The sequence below is a fragment of the Coffea eugenioides genome, chromosome 11 (genome assembly GCF_003713205.1).
Source record: "Coffea eugenioides isolate CCC68of chromosome 11, Ceug_1.0, whole genome shotgun sequence".
NCBI classification, from domain to species: Eukaryota; Viridiplantae; Streptophyta; class Magnoliopsida; order Gentianales; family Rubiaceae; genus Coffea; species Coffea eugenioides.
Window position 1 is genome coordinate 36,584,592 of NC_040045.1, and position 21,682 is coordinate 36,606,273.

The 21,682-nt window shown below is 32.2% G+C and overlaps 2 protein-coding genes across 2 annotated transcripts; one reads left to right on the plus strand and one right to left on the minus strand.

Annotated features, from left to right (window-relative positions):
• Positions 1-8,180: 8,180 nt before the first annotated feature.
• On the minus strand, positions 8,181-10,046 carry LOC113752455 (methylesterase 10-like). The gene is made up of 4 exons (XM_027296566.1): positions 9,987-10,046; positions 9,696-9,869; positions 9,462-9,596; positions 8,181-8,354 (listed from the first exon to the last, which is right to left on the minus strand). Exons 1-4 carry the CDS (start codon positions 10,044-10,046, stop codon positions 8,181-8,183), a joined length of 543 nt encoding a protein of 180 aa, XP_027152367.1.
• A 9,906-nt stretch (positions 10,047-19,952) lies between these two features.
• On the plus strand, positions 19,953-21,682 carry LOC113754207 (nudix hydrolase 17, mitochondrial-like). The gene is made up of 5 exons (XM_027298563.1): positions 19,953-20,149; positions 20,424-20,529; positions 20,681-20,764; positions 20,921-21,049; positions 21,397-21,682. The coding sequence occupies exons 1-5, from the start codon at positions 20,076-20,078 to the stop codon at positions 21,529-21,531; spliced, it is 528 nt and encodes a 175-aa protein (XP_027154364.1). The 5' UTR covers positions 19,953-20,075; the 3' UTR covers positions 21,532-21,682.

Here is a 21,682-nt window from a genome sequence, read left to right on the forward strand (position 1 = left end):
AAGTCATGATCAAGGTATGATCTCAGCATTAAAACTTGTTAGCATACATTTTCATACAAGTAATTAGGGAGTGTTTGATAATGAGGATAAGGCCTTGACCAAGGATGACTAGCGAGTTGTATAATATGAAAGTGTTTAAATTCTATTATAGTATTGAGGGTTGTTTCAGTAAATAGAAAATTTCTTTTCTTTTTATGTCTTATAGACAACAAGTAGAGAGTTGGTTTCAATTGAGGTCATGCTCTATTAATAGAAACAAGAAAAGTTGGGATTTTTTGAATGATATTGAAGAGGATTATAGTTGGGACTCTTGAATTGTGCCATTCTTTACAATTAAAAGTAGAGAATCCAATGACCAAACATCATTTGCTACTAGCCTCCTACCTAATTAGAAGAAGCTTCTTATTAATAGACTGAACAACTGAATTAACCGTTTGGACTAAGAATACCACTATTTCGATTTATGGAATACCAGAAAGCCAAATCGAACACTTCTTTTGAGTCCCATTTCCATTTACTTTTTGGTGATCACAAATCCATAAGAATTCTCCAATACATTCTTTTAAAGAATCATCTGATAATTGACAAAATAACAGTGAGTGTGTTTGGATAGTAAATTATTTGAGATAATTTTGTGAAAAAAATACTGTAACACTTTTTTGATGTATGTGAGATAAAAAAGTAATTAAAAAATGTGTTGATGATGCAAGCAAGTCAGTTTGCATAAATAAGGTGTAAATAATGTGCATTCCAAGTCAGTATATATACATACATATATATACATAAATACATATACATACTTATATATTCAAAAGCTAACCAAATTGAATTATGCTCCTGAAATTAATAGCTTATAGGTTGGTGATTCATAAGCTAGTTGTGACTACTCGTTCACTGCAAACTTCCAGTTAGTGTTATTTTGTTTCAGACTTTTTAGTAAATTCTCCATGATTCTGTAGATATATATATCGCATGTATTACCATGCGGATGGTCAGTTTTCCACTCTGACCATTCATGAAACCAAATTCAAAAGTCAAAATTCCCTCCCTCCCTACCTCAAGAAGGAATATTATTGTTGAACATAATTAATCTTTGTTGAATTCAAAGTGGGGGATCTAATTTTGTTCAACATAACTTTTTAGTACAAGAAACTTGAATAATCTTTTTATTTTTGATTTGTCAAACATGGGTTTGATTTATTTTATTTGTATAATCAAAATCCAAGTAGTAATTTGATATCATGTAGAATCCAAATACCAAGATATTTATTCTGCAGTAGTCTACTTGACCCCATTTGTATATCCACTGATCCCTATCTTTTAAACCATATGATTCATGGAGAAACTTCCCCACAACTAAGCCAAAAACCTCAGCCAAAAAACAAGAGAAAACCTCAGACCATGTGTAAAATGACACCCCACATGTGTTAATCCGGATGAGATGCCAAGTTTTCGTGTAAAACACAGGCCATACCAGAGTCGTGTTTTCGCACTTCTTTGACCTTGGATTTATGTGTTATGTGTCAGTTCTATAAATGGGCACGATGTCAAAGTTCTTGCAATCTTAATAAACTAATGCGTATTCAGCATTAATCTATCGCTATTCCCACCCATGAATCTTCTTCTGATTGTTCTAGATAAGGTTCGTGTATATTTCTGCTGCACTACATGAATTGATTCTGACTGTCGAGTCCGCAATCCACATGCCACACCTTCCAAAATGAAGAAAAATGTATAGTGAAAGATGTAGGTAGGTAGATAACTAAAAATAAACTCGGTAAAGAACATGAAATCTACTTGTTATTATCTCTCTTTAATTAGAAAATGAATAAATGTACACCCTTCAATTCTTTGTAGATTTGTAAAATACCACAATAATTTATGAGGTACAGATTTTTTTTTACTGATTTTTTTTTCTAGCAGGGACGGGTGGGATTCAAAAAACACGGAGGGGAAAAAGATAGGATTTGAACTCGGGATCACTATTTCTTAAACGTCTCAACCTTAATCACTAGATTTATGATAGAGTAGTTTGAATTTAACCTATAATTTTAGCACGGTTGTTATTTTAATTTTGAGAGTAATAATTTTTAGATGCCCTTTCTCTCCATCACTACCATATCTTGTCTTGAAGGGACACAGCATCAAGGCATCACGATTACACGGTAAGTACACAATGGATTCTACAATCACATTAAGTAGTGTTAGAAAGGCAGGTGAAGGTCTTCAAAATGCACACTATTTGATGTTAACGTTGGGAAAGTAATTTGCATGATCATTTTTAATACAAAAAAGGTGTCAAATGAAGATTTTTTTCAGAAGTAACAGATTTTATTTCTCACAAAGGTTTGCCCAACCATGCAGCCTAACTGTCCATTTCATTGTACAAAGTCAATGACTCTTTGTTTCTGGATCAGTGTGAAATGTAAACACGAGTTTTTGGGCAAATTGGTTTAGCCGGGAATTTGAAGTTCAATTTTCAGAGCCGTGTGGAAGGATCAAACAAGATCAAGTTTTAATAAATTTACCGAAGAGTCAACTCCTAAAAAGTGTTGAAAAATGATGATATTTTTAAGTGATGAACACAAATATAAAATTTCTAAAATAAAGAAAGTGGACTATTTTTTAATTTATTTTTATCACTGTTGTTAAATCGTATTCTCATTTAGTATAAGGGTTCCTTTATTCGAATTAATCAAAAAGCTTTTTGGCCGGTGTCTCGTGTATCCAATTGACCATTCTTCAAAGTGCTAGATTCTTGACTCATGTCTATGTACATGAAAATAAATACAAGAAGGATTCTACACCATTTTTTTTTTTGAAAGAGGAAGGATTCTTCACCTAATACTTAGCAGACATGAGACAAGTTTTTTGCCAAGTTTGTCTGTTACAAGTTTTTTAAAAACTTTAACTACAGTAATCTCAAAAAACTTTTCAAAATTTTTAAATTATACACTTCAAAATATTCAAAAAAACACACTTCAAAAAATTTTTAAAAAACTTCTACAGTAAGTTACAATAAAGTTTTAGACAAACACCCAAAAAACTCACTTGTCAAACGGGGCCATGGTCTCTAGTGTGACTTCTCTTGTATATGAATAAAATTTTTTTCCTTACCATTAGTGTAAATTTTTTATATTAACACTAAAATTTACATTTACACTAAACGAATTTAAATATTAAAATTTTTCTCATTGTAGATGTAGCATGCATTCAATTTAGGATTAATTTTTCTTAAACTGACAGTGTATATACACTAATAGTATTTGATGAATGATAAATGTGCAAAATTTAAATTTAAAATTCAACTTTTACACATATGTCATGGATCTAACAGTAATAGTGTATATACTGTATATAAGATTTACTCTTAAATTTATGAATTAATCTTTTATACACTGACAGTATATACATTATCACTATTGGACACATGACAACTCATCTGAATTTAAATTTAAAATTCAAATTTTATTAATGTGTTATATATTCGACCATGAAAGTATATACACGTCAGCATATATAAGATTTATTCAAAATCTATTACGGACTGTTTGCACTGATACCCTACGAAACATCAATCCTATATCAAATTGGATTCTTTCTAAAAAAAATTAAAGCCATAATCCAGTTTAAATTTTTTTTTAACTAAGAACATATTTCTTAGATAATCATCAGAAGTAGTACGTGATCTGTGGTAATATTACAAAAATCTGGTGTTCATGTTCGCCTCCTCACTGCTTGTGTTGGTCAAATGTGGTAGGCCAAGATGGCCAAAGAATGAAAAAACTAGCCAATATTATCCAATTTGATCCTTTTTCACTTCTCAAAAACTAGAAGGTAACAAGAAATTTCTCTAATTCAAAAAAGATTTCTAGAACAGTCGTCTTTAATTTCATTAATTTCGATTACAAAAGAGAAAACACAAAAAATCGAGAATCTTATCTTAAGAGGTCAACATTTGATTTTTTTTTTTTTTTAATTCATTCTAATAATGGAGAATTCAGGTTGACCAGACCAGAAATCCCCCAAATACCGACACGCGCAACGCGTTTGGCAACATTATATGATAAATGGCATTTTGGATAATCTGACCATTACTTGGGGTGACAATTTAATTGTGTCTAAGATGGAAAATTATACGATTGCGATGAAGGATCATGACGTGGCCAAACGGCAGAGGTTACAAACCTTTTAGTTCAGGCGGTTACGGTTGTTGACGGTCGGCTGACGGCAGCTTATGCGTGAAGAATCAGATTGCTTGCCACGTGGCCATGATTTTATTTCTCCTCCGACCAACTTGTGCTCTTTCCATTGGGTAGTCGACCTAAGCATATTCACGTTTAGATTTTATCCACACGCTTGATCATTTGTTGGGAGTTTTATCTTTTTTTTTGGTTACAAGTACTTGAATTTCACAAAAATTCATTTCAAGGTACATGGGTTTTAGGGTTAATACCTAGTTCAAAATTAATGTATAACTTGATCAAATTTTGCTAGCTCAACAATTGATCAGTCAAAGGTAAGAAAACATAAGATTAACGAGTTACTTAAATTTTTCTTTGTGACCATCTGCTCGAGTTACTGAAATGCTTAACTATGGGTTCTAGAACACTATAAATCGTCTAATATTGAAATCAAACATGAACAACATAGCGTTTATTAGTCTAGGTTGATTTCTCTTGGTTTTTTTTTTCTTTTTTCTCTTTTGGGTAGCATAGAGATCTAGTTTTGATTATTCTCTTATATATTTCGTTACACTTCTTTGTTTCTTTTTATGACGGTGTTGATGATCAAAATAGCACTACATCACATATAATAAGGGTAGCATATGTTAGACTTTAGAAAAAGTTTGCATCAGTCATCTATCCCTCGAAAAAGCCTATCAACTGTCATAATTTAACTCAAGAAAATTTTGTATGTTGTCTAGTAAAACAATTGTGTCACTTGAGAAAAAGGGCTATTGTGGAAATAATGAAAAAAAGAAGCCTGTAAGCTAGAAATTGGGCAGTTTACTTTGGAAAAGCATCTTGCTAGCAAATAATAATGGAACAAGATCAATGCCAAAAATTTCAACCAAACATACTATAAATTTGTGCTGAGACCCATGTGACACATCACATACACAAGATTCACAAGTTCAGTTGCATTGAAAGGCATTATTCTTGGTTCTTGATTGTTTCATAATTTTTTTGGATAAGCAATCATGATTATTTTGACATGTGTCACCTAAGATTTGCTAAAACATCACTTTCCGCTAGATTTGCCCTTTTGCTTGTGAGTCCAAGGGAGATTCATAATGATGCCTTCCAGCTGAATCCAATCTTACTACTTGGTTATGGAGATTTGAGAATTCTTTATACATACGTTTAGGGTAATTTTCATTACCATGTAGTCTTACAATTGTATATTGCTTGTAAACCCAGCAAATTGGGAATCATAACTTATGCAATATGCTTGGGAATTACTACAACTAAGCTAGAGCTTCCTTAAAAGCCTTCCTACAACAACGCCTTTCTTCTATTATGTGGGTTTTGAATAATGTTTTCTCCTTGAAATACCCATAAAATATTCATCACAAGGTGTAAAACATATAGAAATTAGAAAGTTGTAGATCAATTCCCCTCAAGAACTTCTTAAAAGAAGAATTTGTAAATTTTGTACGATCAGTCGTTCATATACCTTCATATTTTTTTTCGAGAATTTATATAATATTTGATGATCGATAAATTCATGCGAAATCATTTCAATTTTGGAGTACTTTTAGGTTGAATTCTATAGATATATAATTTTTGTCAGGTCTTTTACTACAGTTAACCCTAGACAATAATTGAGCATTATTTTCTGTGATAGATTCTACCTTGCTTTTCTAAAGTGTGTGAACTTTGAAAATGAACAATTGGCATAATAGTTGGCCGTTTCTCGAATACATCTTTTAGATGCTTATGCACTAAGTTTATTGAAAATCATTTCGTTTCTTCAGTTGTAAGTATAAACGTGAAAAGGGACAATTTACGTATTACTCTATAACTTTGCAAATTTGAGTCCTTGAAAAAAAAAGTTCTCTGTCTTTTCCAATAATTACTTCAATGATTGGAGCGAAGTACGGCAAAAAAAAAAAGAAAAACGATTAAAAGCAGAGTCTAAAGGCTACAAAGCTATTGGTGTCCTTAAAAATATCAAGGACCAAAAAGTAGTGCCGTATTGAAGTAATGTTTACCTAAGAAATCAGAGGTTGCAACTACTTAAGTAATGCTTAAAATAACATAATTAACTTTAACTTCTTACAGTTTTCTATTTGGCATGCAATCTAATCCCTACTTTGTTCTGTGACAGAAAATGCAAGCAATGAAATCCTAATCCATATCAAGATGTTTGGCAACTTAATTCCATTCTTGCTCTTATCTTTTGCACCTGGTAGATTATCTAACAATAAGTGACTGTGTCAAATCTCAAAAGATTTCTTCTCCACTTTGACTCATTAATTTGACTGTAATTATCCCTAATAACGTTGCTAATGAATTGTCTTAATTGTTCAACCAAACAGGGAATGAGACTCAGATTTGTGAGAAAAACAGATAAACTTCAATTAACGCAATGTCAAATTCTGTACCATCAATGCATTTATTTAGTATAATTGCTATTACTATTCTATCATATTCACTATTAAATAATCCATTATCTAACACCACTGGATCGCCCTGGTGATCAGGGAGGGCTCTTAGAATCTTTTCCACCGTCAAGTTCAAAATTCAAATCTTATGTCTAACAGTTGGGTTGGGGATAGAAAGAATGTGAGGAGAAATGAAAAGGTAAACAAAAAAAAAATCCATTATCTAGTGAATGCTAGAGGGGAAGCCATCTTAAAAAATTGATGCTCTTTCATCTGGATGTGGAGCTAGGAGCGGAGCTTCAATCACATTATTCTTATTTTCTGAGTACATTCAATGAAGGGACTTACCATTTCGGAAATCATGTGAATAAATGAATCCAATTGATAATTCAAAATCTGTAAGGAATACTTTTAATTTCAAAATATTTTTATTCAACACATACCATCTGATTGAATCGACAGATTTTACAGAATTAATAATCCAGAAGAAATATGACAGCTACTAGCAAAATATTCAAGGCCTTATGGATATTTTTGAAGATTAAAATCCATTGTATATCAACTTCTATGATCTATCCATGAGAAATTTTTTTATTAGGTGATGACAAGAAATTATGCCAGAACCTTACGCATCATAAATTCCTGCAAATAAAATGAATTATTTTCCCTTTCCCCTGAATAGTCTCTAACTGTTGGATAATCTAGCAAGAAGAAGAAAGATATTCGACAAGAGAGCCCAGTTTCAACTTTCAAGCCCGGCTGCAGATTGATGCCCAATGATAATTAGACTACACATGCCTAATGGCGGACTGACCCATATCCCTTTTTTTTCAGATGCCCAATGATAATGAGACTACACATGCTTAATGACGATTCAATCCGGGACTGACAGGCTTTTTAAATTTTTAGAAGGGTGGGACTTAAAAACGGGGAAGGGGCAGGGAATTTGAATCCAGAATTTTTCCTTGAAATCGTCTATCTCGAATTTCATTTCTGTCCTATTTGTTTTGTCCCAACTTAATTGTCACGTGTATTGATTAATAGCTCTAAGAATTTTATTCTGATAAGTCCAACAATCAATAACTCTTAGAATTCTATTGGAAATAAATCCAGCGGTACAATACACGTGACAGTTAAATAAAGACAGAACAGAGACAAAATTCTAGACAGATGATTTGAAGCGCAGAATCTCTAATTTGTGAGGGTCCAATCCATTTAATTAGCTGGCTCGATAGATACTATCCCTTCTTTTTGGGCGGGGCAATGGTTATTTTTGAAAGGGTCACACATATCGAAGTTAATTTTCTGCTTTTTACCATTTCTTGAAGTTTGCTCTAACATGACAACACAGTCCAATATTGATCACTAGTTCATCCTGACCAGTAGTGTGGTTGTATGGTAGTACAAAAAATTGGTTTTCCACTAGATTCATTAGCATCATTTTTTGTTTGACTGACAAGTTCAATCATATTTCTAAGCAACTTCTTGTAGATACTGATAAAGTTCCTGAGCTCTGGATAGCTTGATCATACGACCGGATCCAGCTATGGACTTCACCTCTTCAAGAGGGCTATGTTCGATCATAAACCTCTGAAATTCTTCCCCCAACAACTTGGTCATCTTCGCAGAGCACAAAGTCCCTTTTAATTGAACCATACTTTTCTTCTGTTGGCAAAGATTCCTTTGCCATGTCCTCTATAAAGAAAGGATGTGGTCTGACCAACATCTTTGCTAATTCTATGTCCTGCATGCAATAGTAAATTAATCAGTGAAACGCGACCAATAAAATCAAAGTTCAGTCTAACGTGCAAAATGTATACACAAGCATATTAGTCTGATGTGACCAAAGGCATGTTAAGATAGATAAAATCATGAACATCTGTGTTGTTTCAGCATTCATCATATCAATATCTGTATTTATTGTATTTTATGTCTACATTTGTTGTATTAATTTTACATTCTGGATTAAAGATTGACATCTTTGAATGTTACAATTTCTTTAGACGGGATCTTCTATTTTTACATACATTGTACGCCGATATAGGTGACCATTCTATCAAATTGCAGTGTCTTTTTCTATCTGTAACTACAATTCTAAATGGAATTAATCATGACTTAGTTGACCAGTGTTTAAATGGTTTCTATTACTTTTCTTGATCCTTAGTTGATTGGATTGGCGGATGAGAGTCAAATTTCTAACCTTATGGCAGTAGCACTATGTGGGTTGGACATCCACCTATTAGTCGACCAGCTTAATAGCCAGAATTTTAGTACTTTGTATACTTTTCAACAGCTAGTGTGCAAAAAATTATTTGGTTTGGTAGTTAAGTTTAATTGGTCGTGCCATTTGTCTGAGCAACTGATCACTTTCAATCAATTAGTAGGGACTTTACAAAAAGTAAATTATAATTTGACCATAGTGCAAGGAGAAATATTTTCTTCGATTCACCATAACATGCAAATATTTTGATTGAGCCCTTCAACTTAAATTATAAATCCTTTATGCTTCACAATACACATTCTGTAAACTGACCCTAAAATCTCCAATTGAGAAATGATCATTTTCACATCTACACCACAAATTTGCAAGACCATCCTCTTAACAAAGTTTGTAAGAGGCATAAAAATAAAGTTGATTCAAATAAATCGATGACGGATTAATTAATGTTTAAGGTGATTGGAAGATAAAATATGGATGGAGAAATTAAAAGAAAATGAATTTTTGGAAGCGTTGATTCTTGCATTTCACATGATTTAGAGGGCTTTTATTGGAATTAATTCGGACGACAGTTAAAATTAATGATAAATTAATTAGAGATGGCACAAGGTGTGGGACAAAAGGGATTAATACCTCTAATGCACAGTGTCGATACATTTTTGCATTGTAATTTGAACCAAGGACAACTGAGTTTGGCAGATTTCCATCACCTTGATCAAATGTGAACTTGCCGTCCATAACAGCCTCCATTGGTATTCTCTTGAAATACTGCAATCCAAATTATTCAAACGTCAAAACTACCAAAAAAAAGAAAAACTCTTGCTCAGTAGATGACAGTAACACAAAAGAAAATGCAAATTTTGTTACGTTCTCATTGACCACCTCTTGAATAAAAACTACTGGCGGTTCTTTGAAATGGGGCAAATATGCTGAAACAAAAACAGCCACTGAAATCTTTTGAGGAAAACTCTGCATGGCAAGAGAAATGCATAGGCCACCATAACTGTGGCCAACCAACACAACCTTTTCTTCATCAGGTAGCTAGGTAGGCCATGAAATCTATCAATGGCTTCACATAATCAGACATTGAAGCAATCTCTTCAATCCTTTTGGGATGAACTCCACATGCACCAAGGTCCAATGCAGTGACTTGATGACCTGCCAATTTTTACAATGTAACAAGTTTGTACCACCTCCAACCACCATGGCAAATCCCATGAACAAGAACAAAATGGTTTTTTCGTGTCCTTTCCATTTGATATTTTGATCTTTGTGAAAATTGGATTTCCTCTGATGAAGGGTTGGGTGATTGCTTTGTAGAATTTGAGACAGTGGGAAAACAAAAACAAAAAATTTTGATTGGAGAATATTAACTATGATCGGATTTTTTTTTATAATAAAAAATTTGGATAAATTTGGCTCCAATTAGCCATAGTTGCATATGATAAGTACAAAATGACAATTGACAAGTCATGTATGGAGCAAAGAATAGTCCATTTTATGTTTCTTTTTTAGACAAAAGGAGGTAATTAATTGGCCAAGTTGTAAAGCGCTATTATACTTTTACATAATCCAATCACCATTTTTTTGAGTTTTATGTTTGAAATTTTGAAGCTTCGTCTAGAATTTCTTCATTTGACTTTGTAACAAAATAAAATCATGTATTTCTCCATTTTTTTTAAATACGTTAGATGGCCAAAGGCTCATTACAAGATATCCCCATTACATCAAAATTCCAAACCTCCCTAACAGATTCAGGTGGTTCAATTAGAATTCACAATCCAGCATCCTGCTTGTAAGAAGGTAAACAAAAAAAAAAAAAAAATCATGTATTCGTTCAATTTCTTGGTCCGGAGATGCCAACTTCCACCTTTATCTTTATAAGAAGGTAACAAGGTTCAATTTCTGTAAGGAAGCAGTATTCCTTATATATCTTTTAATGATGCATCATTCTTGTATCGAAGGCTTGGTATATATCCCTTATTCTTTATTATTTTATTTGATAAAATTTAAAATTTACATCTCTCCCTCCGATTATGCGATTTGCCATCAAAAAGAGGAAAGAAAAAAAAATGACAAGGCAATGAGGTTCAAGCACCAATAACAAATAAATTCACTATATTTCAAACACAATAAGACTCAAAATGTGTGACAAATTGTGAACTTTTCCAGGTAACCAACTCTAAGCACGCTAATCTTATTTGCCTTTTAATATTTTATATACAAATCCACCTATGCCTACGTTGATTAGTTGACTAAATTAATTTTATCTGCATTAATTATTTTGGTTTTCACATATAAACATATAAATGTGAACATTATAAAGCGTGTCATTTTTTTTTATTACAGTGCAAATGAGAGGACTCGAATACGGGGTCTCTCATTTACACTCTTTCTCGCCGAACAGCTCAACTCATTCCTCCCCAGTAAAGTGTGTCGTTAAGTAATGGTCTGGCTTTGAAACAGTCATTGTTTGACGGTAGCAAGTGTAAAATACATTTTTTTTTTTTGAAAAAGTTTTAAATTGTAGACATTTATTTGACATTTTAAATTGAATCAAAAAGTAATGACATTATCAAAACAAAATGAAAAAACATCAATCAAAATAAGATACGATACATACTACTTGCAAAGTAGCTAAAATTATTTAGTATAATGGAACGAACTCGTCTTTGTGAGGGAAAAAAATGAAATAAAAAAGAGAAATTAAACGAACAAAGGAGTTTGCCATCTGCCACAAAACATCCAGAGGGAAGCAAGAAGTGGGTGGGATTCATGCCCAATAAACACATAGTTGGCCGAGTTCTCTTGTGTTGGGTTTGAGCACTTCTTTTAGACTTCTCGCAATGGGTCTTAGTCATTGGGTTTCATCAACTTAGACGAGGTGTTTTGGCCCGTCCTTAGAGGCCTTTGTTTCATGTAATTAAACAAAATAAAAAAGGAAAAATTAAATAAATCTCTCCTCTGTTTTCTGCAACATTTGGGGATCTCCTCTCTTGATTACAAAATTATATGGAAAAAAAGAGTTTTTATTCTTTCCTAAAAGGAAGAAAAGGAGAGTTATATTCACAAAAATTGAAAACTTCCTGCAAATGTGATTTTTATTTCAGGCTTTTAATTTTCATCTATCAAAATAAAACTTCCAATGGTACATTTATCAAATCTTTTAAAACTGCAAAATTGCTACTAATATCTATGTGAATATTAGATAATAGATTTAGACATCAACTTGGAAAGCTAAGATAGAAAAAAGCATTTTGATTTTAATTTATAAAAAAAGATAAACTAGCTCTATCCCTTTTTATAATTGTTTTGAAATATTTAATATTTATTTACGTCATTGTAAGGGCATTTTGGGGACATTCACTTGAATTTATGACAAAACGAATTCATTTACTTCCCTTAAAAAAGTGCTAGAAAAGTTTTTTCCTTGTTACCTAACAAATAAGTGGAGGTCTGAATCAAGAGAGGAGGTTCTTGACTTTGCTAAAACTAGAAGAGAGGTTAGTAAAATTCACCCTAACAATAATTATCCACCTAGTGAGCAAATCCACTCCAAAACTTCTAAACATGCTTACGTTTGCCTCTCAGTTCCGGAAACGGAGGCACACAAGTTGAATTCTATTCAGTTCAAATTTATTCGTGTAGTTCTTACAATTTTTGATATAAATTTGTATACCTTAGATGTAAATTTAAATTTGTTGACTCATATGACTAAGTTGACGATTAAATTAAAACTGTACCAATTTACACCAAATGTAGTAAGAATTACACAAGTCGGTTTGAACTGGATAGAATTCAGCTCGTGAGGCTTTGAATCCCTCAATTCTTATATCATGAATGCAACGTACTAAATGACTAGAAGAGAATATGTTGAATCCAAAGCCTTTTGATTTTCATATGTGAAAGAGAACGTTCTTTCTCCGTCTGAATTATGTGTAAAATACTAGTGATATGTTACTATTTTCAATTTTGAGATGCTTAAGAGATCCCCACGGAACTTCCAAATCTGATTGCATTCTGAATCATGATCAGCCACACATTCTTCATAATTTTCAAGCAGTCATATGCAATGTATTCTTCGAGGAGGGAAACCAACAAACCCACAGACCAGTAAAGAATACTAGAAAAGCTTAATCTTCAACTGCTCTATTATTGTTTGCATAGAACAGTCTTCTGGATTTGGATTTATTGGAAGATAGACAATGTATGGACAAATTAGTGACTCAAAATTTCTCAGGTTGTGGGCGGAGCTGGACAACTTTTCTGCCACACGTGGGTTTGACCATCTTCAAGGTCGGGAGTGAAAGACAATTCCTAATCACTTATTTTGCAGTGGAGAAATATTTCTTCGTACATTGAACTGTGTGCTCGTGCAAACTTAACATGTTCAAGTAAAGGATTAGAATTTGAAAAGAAAGGAAGGAATTATTGGTCATAATTCAAAATTTGTTCTTTTGAAGAAATCTTACATAATCATAGAAGGAATTTTATTTGGGATAATTTCAGAAGCCTCCCCTATGGTTTGTGACATTATCATTTAATACTCTTGAACTTTGAGAACTCTCACTTACATCCCTTATTTTCAACTTATTGTAACATTATCAACTCAATTCTTAAAAATATATTGAGAAAATTGTCCTTGTATTGTCCTATTATTGTTCCAAAAGTGAACTTATATTACTAAAAGGCTGAAAATAAAGACATATAGTGTGAAAATATATATAGTTCTAAGAGAAAAAATTATATCAATAGGTATTTTTAAGGTACAAAATATTACAATCTAAGAGTATTTTTAAGGTGCTTCAAGCCAAAAATATTATTTCGTTCAATGTAAGGTGTTTTCATTAATTTCAAGAATTTTGAACTTTCTAAATTTATTTGTATAGGCCAAAGACTTGAATATCAGAAACAGACACAATATCTAAACATATGTTTACAAACTCATTTGAGGTGTTTTCAAAAACGTAAAAGTAACTTTCTTTATAACAAAATATTTTCGGATAAATTTAGAGTTTTATAAATTGTTTAGAACTTTTCTAATGTGATAACTTTGTGTCTAAATCAATGGCTTGAAAACAAGAGAAAGAATATATTTAGAAACTTATTTGAGGCATTTTCAAGACTCAAAATGTTATTGGTCATAATTCAAACTTTGTTATTTTAAAGAAATCTTACATAATCGTAAAAGAATTTTACCTTGAGAGGGTGAAGTTTAGTATATCTAAACTTAATCATATGATTTAAAATATTTTTTGCTTCTCAGAGGCAAAAGTTTAAACTTATAAACAATATATTTGAAATTTTTTAACTTTCTAAAACTTGGAGATGGGGGGAGGGGCAGCTATTCTTGCTTGCAGTACTTTTCCTTTCCTTTGGGTATTATGTGGCTGATATCAAGTCTATGGTCCAATAGCTGCTCTATTTTCTTTCTTCTTTTTTTGGGTTAATCCAACGTAGTATTTGGCTTGCAATTCGTTGGAGTTAATGATTAATGTTTCATTTTGGTGGTTGTTATCAAGTTGCAAGTTGGAATTTCCTCAAAAAAAAAAAAAAAAGGTTGCCAGTCAGAAGAAGTCACCGTCCAGCACCATGTCCTGGATATAAAAGTATGAGGGCTGGATTCTTCTTTGTTTTGGGCTACTGAATTCTAGTCTATATAAAACAACATATACTGCTTGCTTTTTCTGTGGGCATCATTGATGTTTACTTTTAAATTACAAAGCTATAATTTTACTTTTAAGGGTGCTGTGACATCTTTTCCTCTACACACACGGGGGGGAAAATAAGTTTGAATTCCAAAACCACGCTGTAACTTTTTAGTATTCTTCATTCCAATGTCAATATCATACCTTATCTTTTTAGATGTCTTAAAATAAGATTAATTTTTTGAAAGCAATCTTAACAGGTCAAACTTAATTTGCACATTTAAAATTACATTTTTCTACGAAAGAAATTATACACTTTTTGTGAGTAGAATTTTAACTCTAGGATTTAATTTGGTTGGCACTTATCCAAAATTACATCATCTTGACATAAGGATCACATTTGCATAAAACATTAAACTACTCCAACTTCTGTAGGCGTGAGTAACAATTTTCTTACGTATTTTTTGAATTAGAAAGAAAAATAAAGATGGGTATCTGAAGAATTTTTTTTAATTAGAAATCCGGAGTTTTTAAGAAAAATTAGGATGAGTACGTGTTGTGTGTGTGTGTGTAAAACTAAGAAAGGGTCTATGTAACAAACAATATTGAGTTCTCTAAGTTAGGGCATCCCAAGTGGACTATTTTAGACGAACTAGAAGATAATCGTGCTGAATATTGTAGTACAAAATGTTTTCAACATGTGGAATTGGAATTTAATCTAGATTTCACTTGAAAGTATAATCTTGCAGGTGTGAATTAAGAAAAAGGAAAGAAAATACAGAAGCCTGTACAAATGAGTGTCTCCTTCTGGCACGTGGTTGAATTAACATCCGTTGTGATTTTTTTCTAGAAATATTTTGTTTATACGGCCAGTTTTTACTAGAAATTATTGGTTCTATGACTTGCCAAATTTTCTAATTGGTAGACAGGTGGAGATGGATAATGTCTAGACGAATTGGAAAGAGATGTGTTTACTATATTCAAAGCGCATGGCGAAGTCCCTTTTCCCTCGATTTGATGCCATCAGAAGAAGCCTTAATGAATCTTCTCTTTCATTTAAGGTTGAAAAGAATGACTTGTGAGAAAAGTTTAGGTCTTGATTCCAATCGTCACTGTCTTAGAGCAGCTCTAATTTTGTCATAGATGGAATTTTTCCTTCCTTTCTTCCTACCGGCCGTCCTGTGGAAATTGGAATGTGCATTTAAGTTGCTGTCTAAATGTAGTATTCGTGTTTGGTAAGTGAGTTTCATACCAAGGAATGACTTTTAAAGTTAATCATAGTGATTCTTATAGTTTGGTTAAGAATAATCGGATAAAATACAAAAAAGCCTCTTGTGATTAAGCTAATTTATGGAAAAACCCATTATGGTTTCAAATAATACATTTTGACCCCTCATGGTTTGAAATAATTTGAAACAGTAATGAAAATCGTCAAAACTAACGAAGGCGGACGAAATGACACGAGTACCCTAATATATATAAGCAATAAATGACCTTCTAACAACGATCCTATTAAGCAAACGTACGAAAAAATTCCCTGTGATTAAGCCAACCTACGGAAAAGCACCCTATGATTACATGTTACTTTTATTTATTTATTTTGTGCATAGGAATAGGGTAAGTTGAATTTGGAAGTTTTTATTTATTTATTTTGCAAATAGAAATAAGGTGAGTTTTATTTGAAAATTTATTTTTATTTATTTATTTTATGTATAGAAATAAGGAGAGTTTTATTTGGGAGTTTTGGGTAGTTTTTGAAAATTGTATGAGTTATAAGGGGTTTAATAGGTATATTAGCTAAAAATTTGATTTAAAAAATTATTTTCCATGTCAAGCAACCTCAAACTCGTTAATTTAAATGATTTTTGTCAAATTTTCACATTCGTTCAAACCACAAGATATTGAATTGTATGATTTGAAATCATAAGAGACTTTTCTATAGGTTTGCTTAACCACATGGGGCTTTTCTGTAAATAACTCCAAGGGTATAATATGTATATCAATTAAAAATTTGTTTGTTTCCAATATAAATACTCTCAAAAGAAAGGCGTGTATTTCAAACCCATTAATTTAGACGAGTTCAAACCACGAAGTATCGGAGTATATGTTTTAAAATTATAGGGGGCTTTTTGTTTGTTCGCTTAATTTCAAGGGGTTTTTCTATATTTTACTCAGAATAATCGGATGAGATAATAGGTATAGTAAGCCCATTTTATAGGTTTTGTGTATAATTAGTTTTTAGTTCAGAATTAATGTTTACTTATCATAAATATCATACTTTAGGTTAAAAATAAAGAAGTCAAAAAAAAAATTACTAGAAGAAACAGAGAGAGTATTGAAAAAAAAATAGAAGAAAAAGTGGGAGGAAAAAGGAAAAAATGCAAAATCCATGCTTGAATATTAGTTACCCTAACACTCTATGGGTTTTAACAAAAATTGATTATCGTTAATGTGTTAATCATAATCATACTAATTATGATTCATGAATTTTTAATAAACAGCTATTTATCGCCTTCCTTTGATTCAACCACTTTCAGTGCAATTTAACTTCACATTCTTAAAAATTTAATAAGTACTAAGCATGCTCATTTTTCCACAGCTTTCATATATTAATTAGATTATCTTTATATCTAACCAGTAACAATTAATGTCTGCTTGACTTGCCACTGAAAGGAAAAGGTAAATGGAGATTTTACAGGAAATTAGTTTTTGCCAACTTTTATATTTGAGAAATAGTCTCCGAAACATTTTCTTTATGATCTGTATTTCTTGTACCAATTCATTGTGTTTACAAGTAAAAACTGAAACGAAGATGCTAAAATATTTTCAGTGAATAATAAAATATTTCAAAAATACCCCCCAAAAATAGCTAAACCAAACAGAGCCCTTGTTATTTGAGCCCAATGGGTACCCAAGTATTTCCCAAGTATTCCCATCAAAATGGGTACTGATACCCATCCCGCCCAAAGTCCCCATGGGCATGGGTAACCCATTGGGACTTGGGACAAATTGCCACCTCTAATTTTCACTTAAATCTTCAGAATCCTTCCTACTTTTAATAGGATGAGATCTTTCTTCTAGTAAATGTCCTTTTCTTTTTCTTTTCTTTGTTTTTTAATTACGTGTTTGAAACAACCCTTGGTGTGTATTCAAGACTGAAGACTCAAGACTCGATTTTGCCGTGAACAATCTGCTTATAAAAATTTTTTTGTACTTTTGTTCTGTGAAAATTCCAATCATGATAGGAAAAAAAAATAGACTTTTCAGTCTATTTTTCTATTTTGAGGAAATTCAAATTCTTCTGCAGAGTGAAAGAGTCCAAAAAATGCTCACGGTTGGAAAAATAACCGAGATACAAGTAATAAATGTACTAGGACTTATTTTTCTACTTTCAAAGTCATGATATTCTTCTACACTGAAGTCTTCCTAATTTTAGTGTTAAACAATAATATCCTTTGATCACAATACAAACCATTTTAGCCTGAATTAACTCATTACCTCTAAAAAATGAGCAAAAATGAATTTCAGCTTAAAATAACGAAATTCATAGGAAATTGCATTATTAATTTATTTAAGCATATTTAACAGTTATTATTCCAGTGCATTATTCTTCGTGGATAATTATTCTTGGCTAGCTGCTTATCCACGAATAATTGGAAACTGAAATATCAAAAGTTTTCTTGAAAAAATTAGCTGTTAATCAAAAATAATTTGCAATAATGAGTTTTATTCATCATGGGCTTCAACCGTCTCAAAAAAAAATTCTTTTTTTTTTATTAATTGCAGGTGCCAATACAAAAAAAAAAACATACAAGAGGTTAGTAAGAGATTATACGTTGTTCGTGTTATATTCTGTTTTCATATTCGTACACGCAGCATCCTGTATGAACTACATACTGTCTAATCAAGATCTATGCATTTTTTGCTGTTGGATAATAAATACTTAGTTAAGTACCACACGTTATTCTTAAATTGACCATATGGGAATAAGAACAATTTAATTGAAACCAGAACACTATTTAATGCGATTACAATAATAACACGATATTGACCCAATGAATAAACAATACAACAGCTGCCATCGTAAAAGGACAACCGCGGAAGCAAGAGTGTCGGAGGTATCCATTGAATCTATCACATTGTTCCAAAAACATTACCTTCATGACATTGAATCCAAGGGTTTACGAATGTGAACTAATAAAATTTGATCAATTTTGTTTTTAATTTTGGAGCAGACCAATTAAAATATTATGGCTATATAGTAACACCTGCATGTATGTTCAAAATAACAGGCATCCATATCATACTTTATACATGCATTTGGCTTCATGTAAACTTTTTTGAAATTATGCTTGTTGGCATTTTGGGATGAGAAATAACTAGGGAATTAAAGAACCAAAATAGAGAATTCACAAAGTGTATGAAACAAAAGGACAAAATTAGATGCATAATTAAGTTGGAGCGTATGTAGTCCACAATCCAAAATAGGGTTCCATATTGTTCGTTGGTATAAGTTGTTAGGTGAATATTGCAGATCAATACTATCGATGGCAAATAAATTCATTTAACTAAATTTATCTATACCCATCCATGAATAGACGGGTATAGATATCTTAAGTTTTTATATATAGATATAAATGAGTTATTCAATAATATCTATTTAATAAATATTGTGGATCAATAGTATTGATTCAATACTAACAAAAATTATAATTGTATCAAAAAAAATGGTATACTAACACGATTGTAGGTCTAGCTGTTATGATGATTAGTTGGGTGATTGTCTTTTCGATCTTCCTTTTTACTTTTTACCGTAGACTTATTACAAAGATTAGTTGGGTGATTATCTTTTCGATATTCCTTTTTACCTTTTGCTGTTCTCTCTTGTAAGAGCTTGGAGTCTGCATTCAAGAAGAGAAAAAGAACGCGAAACTACTGCAAAACCTTCTGTTGTCGGTTGAGGCAAGCTAAAAAACAACTAATAAATAGTTGTTAGGAGAAACAACAAAGAAGCATAGAGAATGCGACTTGAACGGATCGGATCATGTTTGGGGATGGAGACGCGAGTCATGACGCGGTCTGTGTTTATAAATGGAAGGGTTCCGCTTGGGTTCCTTTATGTCCACGCTTCCACCGTGTATCTTAGACCATACCAATAACCAAAACAGACGCTTTCTTTCCTCTTCTTAATAATCCTAGGCACAGCTGAAACGCCCACCATTTTGATCCATTCTTTCTTCAACCAAAACAAAACACTTTCTTTCCTCTTCTTAGTAATCATCCTAGGCACAGCTGAAACGCCCACCATTTTGATCCAGTCTTTCTTCTTCTTGAACATTTCTTAGCATCGAAGGGAATAAATACCCAACTTGGTCTTCTTTCTTATCCAATTTCCATCCCTTTTTATCTCCCCATTTATATGTACATACAGATGATTTTGCTGGTGGCTTTCTTGCGTATTGTCAATAATATTTTTTAACGTGCATTTTTTCAGAATCTCTTTAGCCCACATTTCTCGAGCAATTGGGTAGCATATTTTCCTTAGTTCTTTGCTCATATTTGATTGCAAGATTTGCGGTAACTCGGAAATATTAATCAGATGGTTTGTTTGGTTTCTCGAACGGGAAGGCATTTGCAGAGGTACAACGACAAAGGTCGTCGTCTCGTTGTTGGGTATGATCATTTGGCCTTTCTTATTTCTCGATGTTTTTCAATGGTTGTAACTTTTCACGTTCTAAAGGGCCCGTAAATGGGAAAACAGACGTAAATAATATCGAAGAAAACAATGGATTCTTCGAAATTTCTCTCGAGTGTCAGTTTTGAACCATATTTGTATGGATAAAGAATCTTCTACCTGTGTTTATGTGCAGGTTCTTTTCTCTAAAAAAAAATGATTATTTGTTAGAAATTGCTGTAACTAGTTTGTTGACATGATTTCTATTTGCAGGTGTATCCCATATAGATTTAAGGGGCAAGAAAAAGATAAGGTGAACAATCAAGTAGAGGTCCTTGTTATCAGTTCACAAAATGGTCAAGGGATGATGTTTCCCAAGGTAATAACAAGAAATAAATGCAAGACCTTGTTGATTTCATTAATTTAAGTTGGTATATCGAAGAACTATAATCTGATCATAAAATCTTGTAGATGAGTATTTTTGACATGATGATTATTGAACTAACGTATTTGACAATGTGAAAAACCAGGGAGGTTGGGAACTTGATGAATCCCTAATTGAAGCTGCCTGTCGGGAATCACTCGAAGAAGCTGGTGTTCTTGGAAATGTTGAGGTTAGTATTATAAACTTCATTCCATAAGTCATTTTGGCCTGGTTTAGTATTAATTAAGTACATCTTAATTAATCTGCGGAAAAACGAAAATAAAAGATTATCTTGACTGGATTATTTCTTGAATAGATATTAAATCGATGATATTCATTATTGCAGGATGAATTAGGTATATGGGGATTCAAGAGCAAAAGCCAAGGAACCTACCATGAAGGTTACATGTTTCCTTTGCTGGTCACAGAACAACTTGATCTATGGCCTGAACAAAATGTCCGGAAAAGAGTATGGGTAAGCAGCACCTCATTGACCACTCTTTAGACTTCTTCTTTTGGCTATTACAAAATCTTGAAAAGCAACTGCTCAGAAACATCTCCCTCATTCATGCCATTTTCCAGCATGATATATAGATAAAATAGTTGAAAAAATAATTAAAATCTGTCTTGCTATGACATTTTTTTATATATATAATTCTCGTAATTGTTCAAGTATATACAAGATTTTGGCCACTTATAATTACTATAATCGAACTACAAAACACTACTCATATACACCTGCATATATTTCTTGAAATAGTCATGTAAATACTAAGTGCTAAACAGTTTCAGTACTTACAGAGTTTGTTCTGATGAATGCAGATGACAGTGGCTGAAGCTAGAGAAGTTTGTAAGCATTGGTGGATGAAAGAAGCGTTAGATAAATTTGTTAATAGGCTTCTGTTGGAGGAGCTTGAAGATGAGCAGCAAGACCTTCCAGCTAAATCCCTACTCTAGAAATTAGTTTTTATTTGGTTAATTAATTAGCTTTTTTTGTATATAGGATCCTTGAGGAACATGATCAGTTAGCCCATGGAATCCCCAAAGGAGGATGACCAATGCACTCAATTTCTAATTTTTGAAGTTTCTTCTTCGTCTTTTCTGTTTT

Bases quoted from the DNA above. Each gene is read 5' to 3' on its own strand.
- LOC113752455 (XM_027296566.1), bottom strand. From the start codon at position 10,046: ATGGGATTTGCCATGGTGGTTGGAGGTGGTACAAACTTGTTACATTGT. The intron at 9,870-9,986 runs GTCATCAAGTCA...TGGCCTACCTAG, and splicing joins TACATTGTAAAAATTGGCAG to CTACCTGATGAAGAAAAGGT. The intron at 9,597-9,695 runs GTAACAAAATTT...TTTGGATTGCAG, and splicing joins AAGAGGTGGTCAATGAGAAC to TATTTCAAGAGAATACCAAT.
- LOC113754207 (XM_027298563.1), top strand. From the start codon at position 20,076: ATGGTTTGTTTGGTTTCTCGAACGGGAAGGCATTTGCAGAGGTACAAC. The intron at 20,530-20,680 runs GTAATAACAAGA...GTGAAAAACCAG, and splicing joins AAGGGATGATGTTTCCCAAG to GGAGGTTGGGAACTTGATGA. The intron at 21,050-21,396 runs GTAAGCAGCACC...TGATGAATGCAG, and splicing joins ATGTCCGGAAAAGAGTATGG to ATGACAGTGGCTGAAGCTAG.